Source organism: Humulus lupulus, chromosome 1 (genome assembly GCF_963169125.1).
Source record: "Humulus lupulus chromosome 1, drHumLupu1.1, whole genome shotgun sequence".
NCBI classification, from domain to species: Eukaryota; Viridiplantae; Streptophyta; class Magnoliopsida; order Rosales; family Cannabaceae; genus Humulus; species Humulus lupulus.
The window spans coordinates 66772916-66790662 of NC_084793.1; the positions used below are offsets into that span (position 1 = coordinate 66772916).

At 37.8% G+C, this 17747-nt stretch overlaps 1 protein-coding gene across 1 annotated transcript; it reads left to right on the top strand.

Annotated features, from left to right (window-relative positions):
- The first annotated feature begins 5908 nt into the window (after positions 1-5908).
- LOC133815979 (uncharacterized) lies at positions 5909-6466 on the top strand. The gene is made up of 3 exons (XM_062248726.1): positions 5909-6169; positions 6261-6287; positions 6404-6466. Exons 1-3 carry the CDS (start codon positions 5909-5911, stop codon positions 6464-6466), a joined length of 351 nt encoding a protein of 116 aa, XP_062104710.1.
- Positions 6467-17747: the final 11281 nt, after the last annotated feature.

The window sequence follows — 17747 nt, forward strand, 5'->3', positions numbered from 1 at the left end:
ACCAGGGAGAAATCTTACCTCAACTGAGAATCAAGACCCGTAAGTTGTTCCAATTTTATCCAAGTTTCAAATCCCTTCAATTCCAAGCTTTTCCTCCTTAAAAAGATATCAAACTCCTCAAAAGCTTCAAGAGATAGAGAGAGTAAGTGAGCTGAGAGTGTTTCTTTTGGTTTCCTGCCTGTGAAGGACTCTACTGACTAAGTTACTACTAGGAAAGAAAGGACCAAATTCCCCCTAGATCATGCTTTACTCATTTAATGCCCCCAAGGGAAAATTAGTCATTTGCCACATTTACCGCTAATCTGAATTAACATCTCATAATTCTTGTTACTTCCAATATCCTCAAATAATCACTAAATAATTCTTCATTACCCGATAAATCCCAATAATGTACTAAATTACCAAAATAACCCCATGCTCACCCCAAGCAGGGTATTTGACTCCGTTATGACTAAACTGCTAACTTGCTCTCTAGGATCGTCTCATGACGAATAGCCCAAACATATCCACATAATAATGTGGTCTCAATCATATAAAACATATATTCAAATATGCCGTCAACAGGGAAAAATTACGAAAATGTCCTTCTAATAAGAAACGGGGCCACATGCACGCTTAAAACACTTAAACATGCAAATACAGACATATTATAATATAGCTCACATAATAAATCAATTATTTCCCTCTTGGACCCCTAATCAAGGCACTAAGCCTTATTAGGGAAATGGGGACGTTACATAAAGCTTATTGGGATATCAAGGCCCTCAACTTTTAACTTAATGTCGCATGTATCAATCGAAAACTGCAAATGTCTGAAATTAAGGAGTTGAGAAATGATGCACATGACAATTCCAGGATCTATAAAGTGAAGTTAAAAGTCGCTCATGATAAGCAGATCCTACGAAAATACTTTGAGTCAAATCAGAAAGTGCATCTATATGATTCTCGTTTGCACTTGCACCCTGGTAATTGAGATCGCGGTGGACTAGTCCATTTGTAGTGAAACAAGTATTTCCCAACAGTTCTATTGGGGTCAAGGACCCAACTGATGGGAGAATTTTTTGAATGAATGGCCAAAGACTAAAGCATTACATAGAGAGTGTGAGTCAGGTTGAAGAGGTCCTTCTTAAGGACCCAGTTTATACACTCTGAAATTCTGAATGGTTTTTTTGTTTTTATTTTTCTGTCTTTCTTTTACTTTTTTATGTTTTTCATTTTTGTATTTTGTCTGTTTTGGGGTATTTTTTCAGGTTATTTCAGCTTTCGCCTCATGGACATTGTCATCATCCAGGTGTTCTCTTTCCCTATCATTTTCATTGAATATTCATTTTGACATTGAGGACTCTATCTCATTTTTGGTTGGGGGTGGTGAGCATTCATTATCATTCATTTGGAGAATCTTATTGTCTTGTTAAGTTCTTAAGTCAAATTTTCTCAAAATTATTCGAGTATGAGTACAAGTTTTCGGTTTGAGTCAGTTTTTACTATGTTTAGCTATTAAGAAGTGATTTCCAAAGTTGTTTTGTGCACTTTCTAAACATGTGGTAAAATGGTTATTAATACAAATAGTTGAGAAATATTTCAAGTTAAAAATTTTTCCTTTCTTGGTGAGTTGTAAGAGTTGAGAAAACATCTTTTTGAACTTTTATTGATCATTTGAGTTGGAAAAGTCACATTTTTTGAATTTGAAACTTGACATTTACTAGACGGATAATTTTCATATAAGATTGAGCCTTTGTAATAAATTTTAAATTTGTGTTCTATTTATTTTATTTTTTTGTAATTTTCTTTTATTTTTGTGTTGCCTCTAGTAAAAAAAACGAAAAAAATGAGTAAATAAAAAAAAGGGAAAAGCAAAGTACCAAACAAAAGAGAAAAAAATAATAAAAAAAGAACAAGAACAATACTTTTTCTAATTATTTTGTATAAAAAAAATATTTCTATTATTTTTTTGTTGTTTTGTCTAAATATATTTATAAATAAATAAAGATTATATATAAAAAATATTAAAAAAACTATTATAGTTTCATTTTCTTATTTACCGTTTCTAGTTAGTTGGCTCTTTATTCTTTGAGTTTTCTCTTGTAAATCCCAAAGGTTGTTTGTCATTTGAATTCCAATAATTTGATATGTCTATCTTGTGATCAATACTTGTTCAAATTGTTTATCCTAAAAAGTTTATCTTCTCTCATTTGAGCGTTAACTGTGACATTTCCAACTCCAACAGTGTTATCCTTCCCATAAAAATACTTTCAATGCCCGTGAGGAATTTGGAGTTGAGACCTTTTTACTTTTAAGATTTTTTAATACTATTTGTGTTATGACTTGCGATAAAAATGAATATGGTTTGGTGTGCACACGCGACTCTGGAATTGCAACTAAAGTAGTTTCGACAGTTTTTATGAAATCTTGATGAAATTTTGAAAATGCTAATATTATTTTTCTTGGTTTGACTTGATTAATCAAATTGATAATTCTATTCTCCGCTTGAATTGCTAGGGACTAGCAATAAGCTAGTTGGGGTTGTGATTAGTGCTCAAAAAAGTAATTTTATTAGAGTCTTAAAGTTTAAAATAAATTAATTTTTAATTAATATTTTCATGGATTTATTGTAATATATTTTTATAATTGAAAATATTAATTTTAATTTCATTTGTGTTCAATTTTTCAGGAATCAATAGCATTTTGGCACAAAAGGAAAGAAAGAAAGAATGAAAAAATTAAAACTGAAAAAACAGTTGAAATTGTGGCAATTTTGAAGGGAATTGGCCGAGAATTCAGCCCAAAGATCCCAGCCCCGCAAGCATCTCCCTCCTCCTCTCTCTTTCCCCCAGCGCCACTTGTCATCGTTTGCGCATGTCACGTGTTCAACTGACCCAGCCACCGGAGCCCCACGCTTGCTCGCGCCTGACCCAGACCCGCCTGCCAACCCGCGCCTAGCCCAACTCCCATCCGCAGCTGCCACTTGTTGCCTGCCACCGGACACTTGCTGCATGCCAGCCGCTCTAGCTACAATTGTGTGCTCCTTGGTCCATGTGCGAGCCATTTGCAGCTCCAAACCCCACGCTTGTACCTCCATAAGAGAACACAACAAATAATAACAATCATAACAATAAAATTAATATTAATAATAATAATTTTGATTTTTAAATAAGATTTTATTATAAATTTTTATTTTTATTTTGTAAACCCAAAATTTAGTTAAATTGTATTTTAACCCCTTCTAAGACTCTATAAATAGGAGCTTATTTTCTTAGTTTTGGTATGAAATTTTATAGAGTAGAAAAAACTATAGCAAATTTTTGTCTCACTTTTTCTTCTCATATTTTCTCTTTAGATTATTGTGAGAATGATGAGCATAATAGGCTAAGTCTTCTTGGAGGGTTAGGGATGATCTTATATGCAAAGTGAATTTATTTGTAACTTTTGATTCACTATGGTTTAATTGTTTAAATATTTGAGTAATATATGTTCTTTCTCCATCTTCTCCATGCTACTGTCTTTATCTAAATCTACTAAATATATATATAGAATTAGTCATGCTCTCTCTATATATTTTTAATTAGTAAAAATAATATTGATAGTTAATTTTATGATCAATCTATTCTTGCATTAATGCCTATAGGTATAGCATCATTTTTAGGTCTTTCATAAGATTAATATTGTGCTTCAATGGTAAGGAACTTTGTTACTCAAATAGCATTTTGGTGAAACATATACATGTGCTCAATGGTAAATCTCCTAAACTAGTTATTTGTATATATTTTGTGGATTAAAAAGGCCAAATAAATGAACAATGTATGTAGGTGACTCTTGATACCCTTCTACTTCTCTCTTGATTACAACATATTTTTCTTTCACTCATTTCACCATCAAATCTTTCAAAACAAAAATCACAAATCCCAATTTCTATTACTTTGTACTAATCTTTTGTGTTTATTTTTTTACTAATTCTTTTGTTCTTAGTTACCTCCTTGTGGAATCAACCGCCCATACAACCACCGCTAGTGGATGTCACATTTTGGGCATTAATCAATTAGTACGAGAAAATTAAGATCATATACAATGAATAAAATAGTTAGTAACATATTAAAGGAATGAATCTTTAATTAATGGTTACTAGTACGATTTACTAAGCAGATGGGATGCAAGTAGTCTAGATTTAGATTACTGATGTGGACAGATATCTTGGTAAAGGTACGGTAAAGAATAGAAATTATATATGACAGGACCAAACCAATATGAATTAACTATCTTTATAAATTTACCGCTTGTCATTAAGATTATATACAATGAATAAAATAGTCAATAACATATTGGAGCTTGAATTTAAAGGTCCATAGCTCCCTGAGATGGCTCTATCAACAATATTTAAAGTAAATGATGAAATTAGAAAAAATCAGGAAAATGACATATTTGTAAGAAAATTGTTCTTCAGGGTCAAATATGAAATTGAGAAAAATTATTTAATTAATATAACAATTTTTTGAATTGGTATTTTAATTAAAAGGGAATTTTTGAAATTATGTTAATTGAAATTCTTATATTCTAATTAAATTTTGAATTAAGTTGCCCAAGTTCAAAATGGACTTAAATGACCTATTGGTGTTTAATTAGCCAAGTTCAATATTTTTAAAAGATTGTTTAAAAATTATTGAAGCCGTTTATAATTCATAATTAAGCTTGATGACATAGAAATAATAGAATGCCCAAAATATGGAGATGAAGATTCTACATGAAGTCTTGGTTTTATTTTTATTTTATTGTGTAATTAATCGCAAGTGTTGTAATTTTTCTAGAAATATCCAAAACACCCGGATCATATTTATTTATTTATTTAAATGTTTGAATGTATTAAATGTGTTTAATAGTATTGTCATGCATTATAACATGTCATACATATTACCCACACAGTATCTAATTAAAGCATGCATCTCATATCGAGTAGAAACATGTTTTAATTAGGAATGTCCTATTTGATTATATGCATTTAATGAATCATATAATTAATCTAGATCAATCTAGAACAAAACAGTAAATTGATTTTAAGTGTTAATTTCAAGACCTATTTGATAATTAATTTTATTAGATAGGCAAATAATATTCTTAATAATTATAGCATTTATTGACTAGATAGTTGTAGTTTAATTAAATCTTATTTAATGATTAAATGCTTAATGAGAGTAGTAATTATTAGACTATCATTTTTTAAAATTAATTTGATAAATTTAATTAATTAAAAAACATAGGATGTTTTGAGAAAACACATATTTTAAAATAGTGAGTGGGAGCAGGAGATATAACAATAACTCTTATGGTTTCCATTATTAGTTAACACTATTGTTTCATGGAATGGGCCTCGAGGTGTCTTTGTTTGCGTCCCCCTAAGGAAGGTTTCTAACTGTGTTATTATTCAAGGTTAACTTCTTTAAAGAATAGGATTGAATGATGTATTTCAAGTTTGACTGACCCTAAGACACACTTTTGAGTTAATTAATTAATCTAAAATAATGGGTTATACTCACAAAGGTTAACTAGGCTTTCGAGCGGACTAGCGGTTGTTCGTAAGTCAAAAGAGAAAATAGTTGATTTTAAGTTTTCACTTAGAGATTTGAGAATCGTCTCAAAATTAATTTGAGATTAGACTAACCTACCCTAAGGCTGGTCCATTAATTTTCAAATTAATTTATCGCATAATTAGTAATAATTGTTTTTATGTGTTATTTAAATTTGTTGCATTCATGCATCATATTTACTATTCCAAAAACTTACTGATATTCATAATATATGCTGAATTCATTTTCTATTTTATTTATTTCAGTAATGATGAATAACTCATACCCTGTTACTGCTTTAATTGCAAATAAAAAAACTCACTGGTGATAATTTTATGAAATGGAAATCAAACATGAACATTGTGTTGATTTGTGAGAACCGCGAGTTTGTCTTTACTAAAGAATGTCTTGAGGTCCCTGCTACCAAAGCTCCCAAAACTGCTAGGGAGAAGTATGATGCTTGGATTTTATCCAACAACAAGGCTAAATTCTACATGCTTGCTAGTATGGGTGATGTACTCAGAAAGAAGCATGAAGATATGGAGACTGCATATGAAATATGGGAGTCTCTTCAAGCCATGTTTGGACAGCAGTTCGATCAATGCAGACATGAGGCTACTAGAGCCTATATGAACATGAAAATGAAGAAAATAATTTATGTCAGAGAACATGTTCTAAACATGATCAATACAATGCATGATGCAGAAATTCATGGAGCAACCATTGATGAGAGTACTTAAGTTAGCCTGATACTTCAATCACTCACACCAGCTTTTTCCACATTTACTACCAACTATGTTATGAACAAGTTGAAGTATAATATGACTAAGTTGTTAAATGAGTTGCAGACTTTCGAATCACTCAATAAGAGTAATTCAAAAGTAGAAGAAGAAAATGTTGCTGATTTCTAAAACTTCTCTTCAAAAGGGAAAAATTCGAAGAGAAAGAAGTCCAATGAAAAGGACAATGACAAACACAGAAATAAGCCTAAAAATTAATCTAAAGACAAGGAGAACAAAGAGAATAAGGATAAAAAAACTTCCAAGAAAAAGTAACCCAAAGGGACATGCTTTCATTGTGGAGTTGAGGGTCATTGGAAGAGAAATTGTCCTAAGTATCTCTCAGACCTAAAAGAGAAGAAGAAAGGTAAATATAATTTACTTGTTTTAGAAGCCTACTTAGTGGAAGATGATACATCATCCTGGATTGTTGATTCTGGTGCCACTAACCATGTTTGCTTTTCTTTACAGATTCTTAGTTCTTCAGGGGAGCTTGTTGATGGGGAGGTGATTGTAATAACACCCTATGCTACTTTATTTGCAAACGACGACTACTTGATAATTATTAAGAAAAATTCCATTATTATGAAAAAATTTCAGTAGGGCCTTATAAAACATGTAATATGGGCCCATTTATTTAAAAAATAAAAGATAATGTCTTTTATGCAAATTTAAAATAAAAGTTTAAAGTCCCACTGTGAACGTAAGAAAAATGTAGATAAACTCCATAAAATATTCTTGGCGTTAACTAGATCGTTTTCCGTTCATAAGAGCCCCACGACATACATTTTCAAACCCAGGAACGCCCCACATTACCATGTGTGCCAATGAGAAACCCTATTGCCTACCTGAAAGGGGAAAAGTAAAGGGGTGAGCTAAAAGCCCAGTATTGAAGTAAAAACAACAAACAACAAACAACAATTCACATAAGCACAATACAAGACTATGCTCTTCGTACATAAGCCCTAAAAATAGCATATCATAGACATGTCATAATCTTATACACTTTATCTTAATATATCATCATAACAAATAAAGTAAACAATTCTATGAGGTAACCAGTAAATCCTCCTCTGTTAGGTAATCAAGATCTCAGGTTCCAGAATAATCCCATTGTGTCTGTCTTATGAGTTATGTTATACCTTAGTAACTCATTTGTTGTGTCACGTTCAGCACACTAACAACATCTGCTTTTCATACAACATACAAACACGTATACAAGCAGCTCATCTCATAACATTACATCTCATACAGTCAACAGAAACTCATAAAAATTCCAGCTAACTTCATTACCTCAAATCCAAGCAATTTAAAGGGTGGGATACTTCACAACGAGCCTAGAATCACAATCAAACACTCGTCTCAATATCAAGTAAAACTAAGCATACTATACAAGCATACCCCACGTGTGCATGGGTCATGCACACGTGGCGCAAGTTGCATCACAACTATAAATATACAATAATTTCACTTAAAGTCATAAAATAATAATCTCAATTCTACTAATGAATCTTCATTGTTTGAAAAATAAGAACCATGTATTTAATTAAATGACGTATATTTGACCGTAAAACTAAGCTTGAATGTAACATGCATACGTAGGAGGATTCTTAAACCCCGCTTTGAAGTTGGTAAATTCTTCTTGTTTATTTTATCGCAACTTTCTTAAAATTCAGCAAGAATTAGTTTACCAACTTGTTAACATTACTATATTACCTTCTTAAGTCATAGGATTTTATTCTAGATTTCATTTCACAAAATTATCTTATTTTAACTAGCCTTTTAGTTGTATTTGAATCAAATTAATAAAATCTCATTTATTATTTAAAATAAAATAAAAATAGCTCATGACAATAACTTTTCTACTCCTCACAAAAATAATTATTTTGACAAAATTAATTAATTTCATAAAATACTCTAATTCAATTTAGCAAAGTCAATTAAATAAACAATATATATATATTAACCTTGAAAAACTTAAGATCTCAATGTCATAGAATTTAACATCTAAGTCACAAATATATAAAAGTTTGAAAAGTCCAACTATACTCCCATTTCTTAAATAAATTCCTTTGTCACCTTTTAAAAAAAATAATTTTATTTAATTATTTTGTAAATAAAACCTGCATAAATAAAAATGAGAAGATACATATCTAAAGTATGGTAAAGTCATATTTTTCATGTATAAAATTTAAGACATAAATTATTAAAACATATATTTGATATCTTTTAATTAAAAGAGATTTTCCATATAATTAAGTAAAAATTAGCAAGCATATTATCGCATTAATTTTAAGGTATGAGATTTCAAAACATATTTTTACTATCCTTTTAATTAAAAGTAATTTACCATAATACAAAGCAAAACTCAGCAAGCAAGATACACTCATTATTCTTAATTTTTCTATCAAACCATTATAACAAATTTATTTAGTATGCTTATATACCTTTATAGATTTAACAACACCATTAGCATGCAACAACACCTTAATCAAATAATAAAAATTAAACCTTAAATATGCATGCCTTGGCCAAAACCCCTTAACATGTTTCTAATACTCAAATTGCATCTTTAATAACAAGACATAATCATTTCTCTAAAACAACCGTGATACAAAATAAACCCATAGTTTCTTAAAAAGATTTTGAAACCCTAAAAGACACAACATACAGTATAAGCAACATCAAACTCAATATGTTTTATTAATATATCAATGGAAATTCTAGCATGCTTGTAATATCACAACAAACTCTATTCTAGAAAACGTGTTAAGCATAATTCAAAAAAGACCAACATGGACCATAAACCGTATACTAGGACAATCATACCCAGCAAACACATCTTTGTTTTCTATCTTTTCATTTTAAACCAAACATGCCTTTATTCAAAATATCAAAACAACATATGTATTCATTATAGCAAAATAAAAATAAAAAATATTCACTAGAACATACACTCAAGGCTTGGCGAAACCTATATGCTTAAAACAACAATAAACATTTCAAGATCCAAAGACAAAGATCATTACCATGTTTCTATGAATGTTAACAAGATAGGATCATGAAGAACAATCAAATACATAGAAGCAAGTTATCCAAACAACCACACATATATTGAAACCATAAACATAGTAACAATAAATCATCATCATAATAGAAAAGATATGATTCTCATTACCTCATTGACTATGATAAAAATCTCAAAGCAAGAGCACACCTTTGGACACCTATGATTTTCAAACCCAACAAAACAAGAAGAAAGAAAAGTACACTTAGAATGGGGGGGAAGAATCAAAAACCAAAAAGATTAAAGCATATCTAGGATTTTGAAACCCTAGCCTCCTTCTTCTCCTTCCTCTCTTTCTTTCTTTCTCTCTTTTTTTCTCTCTAGGCCGAGCACTATCTCTCTCTCTATATATATATATATATATTCTCTTCTCTCTATGGTGCAGTCGGCCTGCTCCAAATGGGGTTCTCTAAACATTCTTTCCTTATAAAACCCTAGGACCCTATCAAAAAATAAATGGGAAAAGGAAAGGGAAATTACTAGAATTTTTATTACCTAATAGCAAAAAGGATAAGTATGACACCAAATGGATTTATTGCCAAAAAAAAAAAGGAAACTACATGATCTTCTCCCTTTCACACACCCACACAACCTCTCACTCTCTCTCTTACTCGGCCAAAGGTGGCCATGCACACTCCTTTCTCATATCACAAATTTTCCAAATTAATCTAGTCAACTACCAAATCCTTGTAATGACCCAACTATTTCTATGACCTTGGACCATTAAAAATACTAGACATATCTACTATTTTGATACAAACATAAGAAATAACATATCTTTATTGAAAACCCAAAATATTGTATCAAATACAAGATAATAAAAAAATATAAAATGTGATAATATGGTATGGGATCCCATAGTTTATAAAACATAAAACATAAACTTTAATTCAATTGTTTAAAAACTAAGTGCAGAATTACAAAAGAAACATAATTCAATAGACTAAATAACGTCATCATCAATCGACACGCAATCCATTTATTCCATTCATCCTTAACACACAAGCCAAGCTGCCAAAAATCCTTCTGCCTTCCATATTCATTTTCCTGCATCACACTAAAAATAAAGGAGTGAGCCTAATGCCCATCAAGGAAAATCTACTAACACATAAATCATAAACATATACTATAAAACATATGACTATAAAAATTTATATCATATAGGACTACAATATTAATTGCCATTAACTCATTAACATGGCATGTGATAAACCATCTAGGTCCTCTGTTTACTAATCGAGGTAGGTTAGATCACATGGTAGTAAATGATAACCCATCTAGGTCCTCTACTAGTCGAGGTAGGGTAAATCATAACTCTAAACCATGAAAATGATAAATAATCTTGGGGTTTGCTATCTAAGCAACTATAAGCCCCAAGCGACATAAAAGATTAGGGTTTGCTATCTAAGCAACTATAAGCCCCAAATGACTACAAGACATATTTAAACATTGTACGCCCTGGTTTTCCCACGGGTTGTTTAGCAGGGCGAGCCTCGGACTAAACCTGATTTAGTCCGAGGCTCCCGCAGGCCAGAGGCTCTATTTCCAGGACGGGCCCTTGTCAGCTCGAGGGGGTCCTGTTTCCAGCTCGCATTTGTTGCCCCAAGAGCTGAGAATGACATCCGAAGGCCACGGACGGAGCAGCTCGGGTTATGAACTGCTCCGGTCGCGAGCTTCTCAGGAAGCTCCGACCCTATGGGAAGTCAACACGCAAGATAAACGTGCATATTCCTGCCATCACGTGTCCGATATCCCCCTGACTTCTCGGACACGCAGCAGGAACGTGCGTATTCAGACACCCACGGACGGGTTGGGCCGTGCGGCCCATTATCTCCTTCCATACTGATTAGACCACACTTGTGTGTCAGGTTTAGGAATTAATCATGAATGTCACAGATTTGATATGACAAATGATAAGGTCACGGGATGACCTCCCTACCAACTTCCAGGTGCCTTCTCCTATAAATAAGGAGACCATGGGAGTTGATAGGGGTTGGAAAAAATAGTCTTTGAAGAAATATATACTTTGTAAACCAAATACCCAGAGAATATCAATAATATTGACTAGTGGAGTAGAAGGATTTTAACCTTCGAACCACTTAAAAATGTGTCTTGAGTCACCTAGTTCTGGCACAAAGATTTCATATCTGCGACGGTTCTATTTTTAGTACTAATCTCTTTCTCTTCTTCTCTTAATTACCTGTTGCCGAAGAACCGCGTCAACAGTTTGGTGCTTTCATTGAGAGCAAGTCCGATTAGTACTACCACAAACATACAGCTATGGTGACCACTCGATCCAAACATGGCAACGAGACAGAGCAGCATGATGGGCAGGAGGCCCACCATGTTGCCCTCCCTGATGAGCAAATTCCTGAAGTCCAGCAGAGGCCAGGGAAGTAGCTGGCGGGCCAAGACGACACTGGTAGTTCAGCGCCCCGGCCGCCTAATCCGAATCCATGTTATTACACTGCGGTGGAGATGGAGAATGCTCAGCTGAGGAGCCAGTTAGCAGCAGCTGGTCAGCAAATCCAGGATATTCTGAGCCGACTACCCCCTCTCACAACCAACGGTAACGTTGGAGAGAGGCAAGGCGAGGCTCCTAAGTCTCGCCGGAGTAATCGATCCAGGCATAGCCGTTCGGGTAGACTTCCTGCAGCCAACTCCACCCCTTCATCACACCATCAAGAGGCGAACTTCAGGGAAATGCCTCAGACCGAACAGCAGCAGTACAGCCGTTCGGTTAGGACGTCAACCCCTAGCTCTCAGCCTTCCTCGAGGACGCCCAGAAGAGATCGAGGAAATTCCCAAAGAAGGGCCGAGGAGATCCGGAGACGTCAGCCCATCCCTGAAGAACGTCCAGTTCCTCGTCCAGCTCGCCCAGCGCGAAACCAGCAAGCTGGCAGGGCCGAGAGGCCCCCACCAAATTTAGTCCGACCAGACGGTACCAGGATCGCCTCCCCGGTCAGGCATCCTCCTTCTCCCATCAGATATCCGTCTCCTCAGCCCGTCAGAGACATCCCGACCTACGGAAATAGTAGAAGAGACCCGCCATCAGCCGGGCCCTCCCAGCGCAGCAGGATGCCGGGGGAGGGATCAGGTCGGAGCCGCCAAAGACGCACCCCGAGCCTGTCCAGCAGGAGTCACTGGACCGGTAGTACGCGGAGTGATCTCTCGGGAGGAGACCTGCGCCAGCGACTAAGTTCAGCACAAAGTCACCATACTACCCAGGGAGGCGACCTTCGAGATCGCCTCAACTCTCACAGAGAGGATCGAGTTAGGGATGGTAGCCAGGCCCGCTCAGTTGGGGTCCGATCCGAAGTACATAACGGCGGGAATGCCCCAAATGACCTATCTCAAGATAGGAGGGGTAACAACCCGCCTAATATGTACAACGGGTCCGGAGCTGTTGAACAGCCCCGGAATAACCCAGGATCTCAGGACAAAACCCTAGAGCGCTTAACTCAGATGGAGGAGCTGATGAAGAAGCTCCTATCGGAAAAGGAAAAAGACGAATATGATTCAGGGGATGAGATGGAACTCTTCGCCCCCAATATAGCAGCAACGACATACCCTTCTGGCTTTCGTATGCCCCACTTGTCAAAGTTCAACGGCGATGGAGACCCGTCTGACCACTTAGGGATGTTCAACACCCTAATGATGGCCCATAACATCGGACCGGAGCTTCGTTGCTTGATCTTTCCTTCCACCCTAACTGGGCCCGCCAGGCAGTGGTTCAAGCAGAGTAAAAAGCAGTCAATCAGCTCCTGGAAGACATTTTCGGCTGACTTCATAAGGGCATTCCGAGCCTCCCAGGCCACCCGAGTCCAGGCCGACTCCCTAGCTAATGTGAGACAGCAACCTGGTGAGACACTGAAAGCCTACTTGAGCAGATTTGCAAATGTTGCTGCTCGAGCCAAGGATGCTGACGATAGCTCCAAGCTCATGGCCATGAGGACCGGGATCCTAGTCGGCGGAGACCAGTGGAAGGATATTCAAAGGAGGGGGGTCAGCTCGGTTAGTGAATTCCTTAACAGAGCCCAAGAGTGGATAAACTTGCAAGAAGCTGAAGCTTCAGCCGCGGGGACCGACCAGGTCCTCGAGAAGCCCGCTAGGACGGGAACAGAGATCATAGCGGCGATTCCCGACGTTGCGCAAAATAACCAGCCCGGTGGTAGCAAAAGAAAAGGAAATGGTGAAAACAGCCAGCACGGTCAAAAGAAGAATAAGTCTGTGGATAAATTCAAGCCCGTGTTCACAACGTATACCGAGCTCACTCAGACCAGAGAGAATATTTTCCTGGCCAACGCTACGCGAGTCCCCTGGAAGAGGCCGGAGCCATTAAAACACCCTAAGGGAAAGATAGACGCTTCCAAATTCTGCCGTTTTCATAACGACGTCGGGCACAATACCGACGACTGCAGGCACCTCAAAGATGAAATCGAGACTCTAATCCAAGCAGGTCCATTGGCGCAATACTCGCGAAACAGGGTCCCGGCAAGTCGACCCGCTCCGGAGGTCCCAGCCAATCAGCCCGGACCTCGGGTAGATCAGGATGTCCTTCCCCCCACGGTCGAGGGGGAGATCTCCACCATCTCTGGAGGACCACACATGGCTGGCACGAGTAGAGGCGCCCAGAAGAGGTATGTGAATGAGTTGAAGGCCCACAATGGAGCGGAGTTCATCCCGGAACAGCGTCAATCAAAACAACAAAGATTAGAGAAACAACCGATTATCTTCGCGGAGGAAGACGCAAGCCATGTCCAATTCCCTCATAATGATCCCTTGGTCGTAGTAGCCCAGCTCGCCAACCGGAGAGTAAGGAGAGTGTTAGTGGACAATGGGAGCTCGGTGAACCTCCTATTCCGGTCCACCTTAGAAAAAATGGGTCTGACCGTCTCCGAGCTGAAGGCAACCTCGATGATGCTGTATGGTTTTTCAGGAGAAGGATCAGCAGCGATAGGGACGATTGAGCTGGTGATCACCCTAGGAGACGAGTCCCGAACAGTGTCCAAACTACTCGAATTCGTAGTCATTGACTGCTCCGCTGCTTACAACGCCATTTTGGGCCGACCTACGCTCATTGCTTTCGAGGCTATCACTTCCGTCCGGCACCTCGCCATGAAATTTCCTACTTCGACAGGGATCTGCACTATCAAGGGCAATCAGCTCGCTGCCAGGGAATGCTACAGCATTTCCATGAAGGGAAAATCTAAACCCGGGCAGGTGACGATGGCCGTTCAGGATGAAGAGGAATCTCGGCGCTAAGGTTTGGGTTCAAGGCATCTAACAACGAGGCAGAGTACGAGGCCTTGTTAGCTGGACTTAGGATAGCTAGCGAGCTAAAGGCGAGCTCTGTCCAATGCTTCAGCGACTCCCAGCTCGTGGTGAATCAGGTTCTAGGCGAGTATCAGGCGCGGGGTCCCAAGATGGCCGCCTATTTGGCCAAGGTAAAGTCCGAATTGTCTGCGTTTGGGTGAGGGTCGATCGAACAGATACCTCGGGAGCAGAACGCCAACGCAGATGCTCTCGCCAAGCTCGCCACCTTGGGAGAGACAGAAACCCTGGGGTTGGTGCCAGTTGAGTTCTTGAAGAAACCTAGCATAGACAGAGGTCAGGCAGATATTGAAATGATTGACATCAGGCCGACCTGGATGACTCCCATTATTGAGTACCTCGTCGAGGGCAAGTTACCCGAAGGGCGCAATGACGCACGACGAGTCCTTTATCAAGCTCCGAGGTATATGCTAGTCGAGGGGGTGCTGTACCGACGTGGGCATTCATTACCTCTCCTCCGGTGCGTTCTTCCAAGCGAAGCGAAAGCCATCCTGCAAGAAGTTCATGAAGGATTCTGCGGAGATCACACTGGGGGGCAAAGCCTGGCCTTGAAGATCCTCCGGCAAGGTTATTACTGGCCGACTCTGTCCAAAGACTCGATCTCATATGTAAAAAAGTGCGACAAGTGTCAGCGGTTCGCTGCGGTTGCCCGAGCTCCTCCGACCGAGCTAAAAATGATTTCATCTCCCTGGCCATTTGCCGTTTGGGGGATAGATCTAATAGGCACCCTGCCCACCGGAAAGGGCGGGGTCCATTACGCCGTGGTAGCCATTGACTACTTCACCAAGTGGGCCGAAGCAGAACCGTTGGCGACAATAACATCGAAAAAGGTGCTAGATTTCGTGCTTAAAAGCATCATATGTCGATTTGGCCTACCTAAAAAGATCGTCTCCGACAATGGTACTCAATTTGACAGCGATCTGTTCACCGAATTTTGCGAAAGGCACGGAATTGTGAAAAGCTTCTCGTCCGTGGCCTATCCCCAGGCGAACGGCCAGGTCGAGGCTGTCAATAAAACGCTGAAGGCGAGCCTTAAGAAGCGGCTAGATGAGGCAAAGGGGATCTGGCTAGAACATCTCCCCCAAGTTCTGTGGGCCTATAGGACCTCACATCGGACTCCCACGGGTCACACTCCTTTCTCCCTAACCTTTGGGAGTGAAGCAGTCCTCCCCGTGGAGGTGAAGGTCCTGTCACATAGGGTCCAGTCCTACGACCAAGACGGGAACCACGAGCTCCTATGCCATTCCTTAGACTTAGTGGATGAAAGGCAAGAGGATTCACAACTCAAGCTCGCCCATTATCAACAGAAGATCACTCGCTACTTCAACACTAAGGTCAAAAGACGTGCCTTTGGCGTTGGTGATTTGGTCTTGAGGAGAGTTTTCCTGGCTGGGAAGGATCCCAAAGATGGGGTTTTGGGACCAAGCTGGGAAGGACCATACCAGGTCATCGAAGTCATCAAAGAGGGAACTTATAAGTTAGCTCGACTTGATGGAGGGGCGGTCCCGCGGACTTGGAATGCTATCCACCTAAAGAAATACTATCAATGATCCATTTGTAAGGCCTAGAAGGTCACCTTCCATGTATAAATAAAAATCAAATGTTTCTCTTTATTTGCAAGTGTAATTTTAAAGTAACCACGAAAGACCCTTTCCCAGTTACTTAGGGGGCATATGGTACCTGGATATAACCAGGTCTCCTTAACGACTTAGGTGTTAATTTTTATCTATGGATAAGAGTTATCACAAACTAAGTCCTATCCTGGTTTTAACCAGGTCACAAAACTTAGAAGTTAACTAAAATTTGTTGACCGTGGTTCTTCATTAAAGAGCCCGGGATATGGATAAAAGTTGACGCGAACTAAGTTTTTTTTAAAATAAGTTCCTGGTTTTAACCAGGTCACAAAACTTAGAAGTTAACTAAAATTTGTTGACCGTGGTTCTTCATTAAAGAGCCCGGGATATGGATAAAAGTTGACGCGAACTAAGTTTTTTTTAAATAAGTTCCTGGTTTTAACCAGGTCACAAAACTTAGAAGTTAACTAAAATTTGTTGACCGTGGTTCTTCATTAAAGAGCCCGGGATATGGATAAAAGTTGACGCGAACTAAGTTTTTTTTAAATAAGTTCCTGGTCTTAACCAGGTCAGAAAACTTAGAAGTTAACTAAAATTTGTTGACCGTGGTTCTTCTTTAAAGAGCCCGGGATATGGATAAAAGTTGACGCGAACTAAGTTTTTTAAAATAAGTTCCTGGTTTTAACCAGGTCAGAAAACTTAGAAGTTAACTAAAATTTGTTGACCGTGGTTCTTCTTTAAAGAGCCCGGGATATGGATAAAAGTTGACGCGAACTAAGTTTTTTAAAATAAGTTCCTGGTTTTAACCAGGTCAGAAAACTTAGAAGTTAACTAAAATTTGTTGACCGTGGTTCTTCTTTAAAGAGCCCGGGATATGGATAAAAGTTGACGCGAACTAAGTTTTTTAAAATAAGTTCCTGGTTTTAACCAGGTCAGAAAACTTAGAAGTTAACTAAAATGTGTTGACCGTGGTTCTTCTTTAAAGAGCCCGGGATATGGATAAAAGTTGACGCGAACTAAGTTTTTTAAAATAAGTTCCTGGTTTTAACCAGGTCAGAAAACTTAGAAGTTAACTAAAATTTGTTGACCGTGGTTCTTCTTTAAAGAGCCCGGGATATGGATAAAAGTTGACGCGAACTAAGTTTTTTAAAAATAAGTTCCTGGTTTTAACCAGGTCAGAAAACTTAGAAGTTAACTAAAATTTATAGATCGTGGCCCTTCTCTCAAAAGCCCGGGATATAAATAACGGTTAACCCGAACTAAGTTCATAAAAATAAAGAGATGAATTGTAACCAAATGCATAAAAATATATATATGTTAAACTTGCTGAGCAAATTGTCTCGAGGTGGAAGCACCTCATAAAAAAAATTTATTACAATGTAAAGTAAGAGTTCAAAATGCCCAAAAAGAAGTATCCTAAGCCCCATCAGTTGGCCTT

What these genes read in the sequence shown, in the direction of transcription:
- LOC133815979 (XM_062248726.1), top strand. Translation starts at nt 5,909, where the DNA reads ATGAACATTGTGTTGATTTGTGAGAACCGCGAGTTTGTCTTTACTAAA. An exon ending in TCGATCAATGCAGACATGAG is followed by an intron (nt 6,170 to 6,260) that starts GCTACTAGAGCC and finishes TGCATGATGCAG; the next exon opens with AAATTCATGGAGCAACCATT. An exon ending in TGGAGCAACCATTGATGAGA is followed by an intron (nt 6,288 to 6,403) that starts GTACTTAAGTTA and finishes AATGAGTTGCAG; the next exon opens with ACTTTCGAATCACTCAATAA.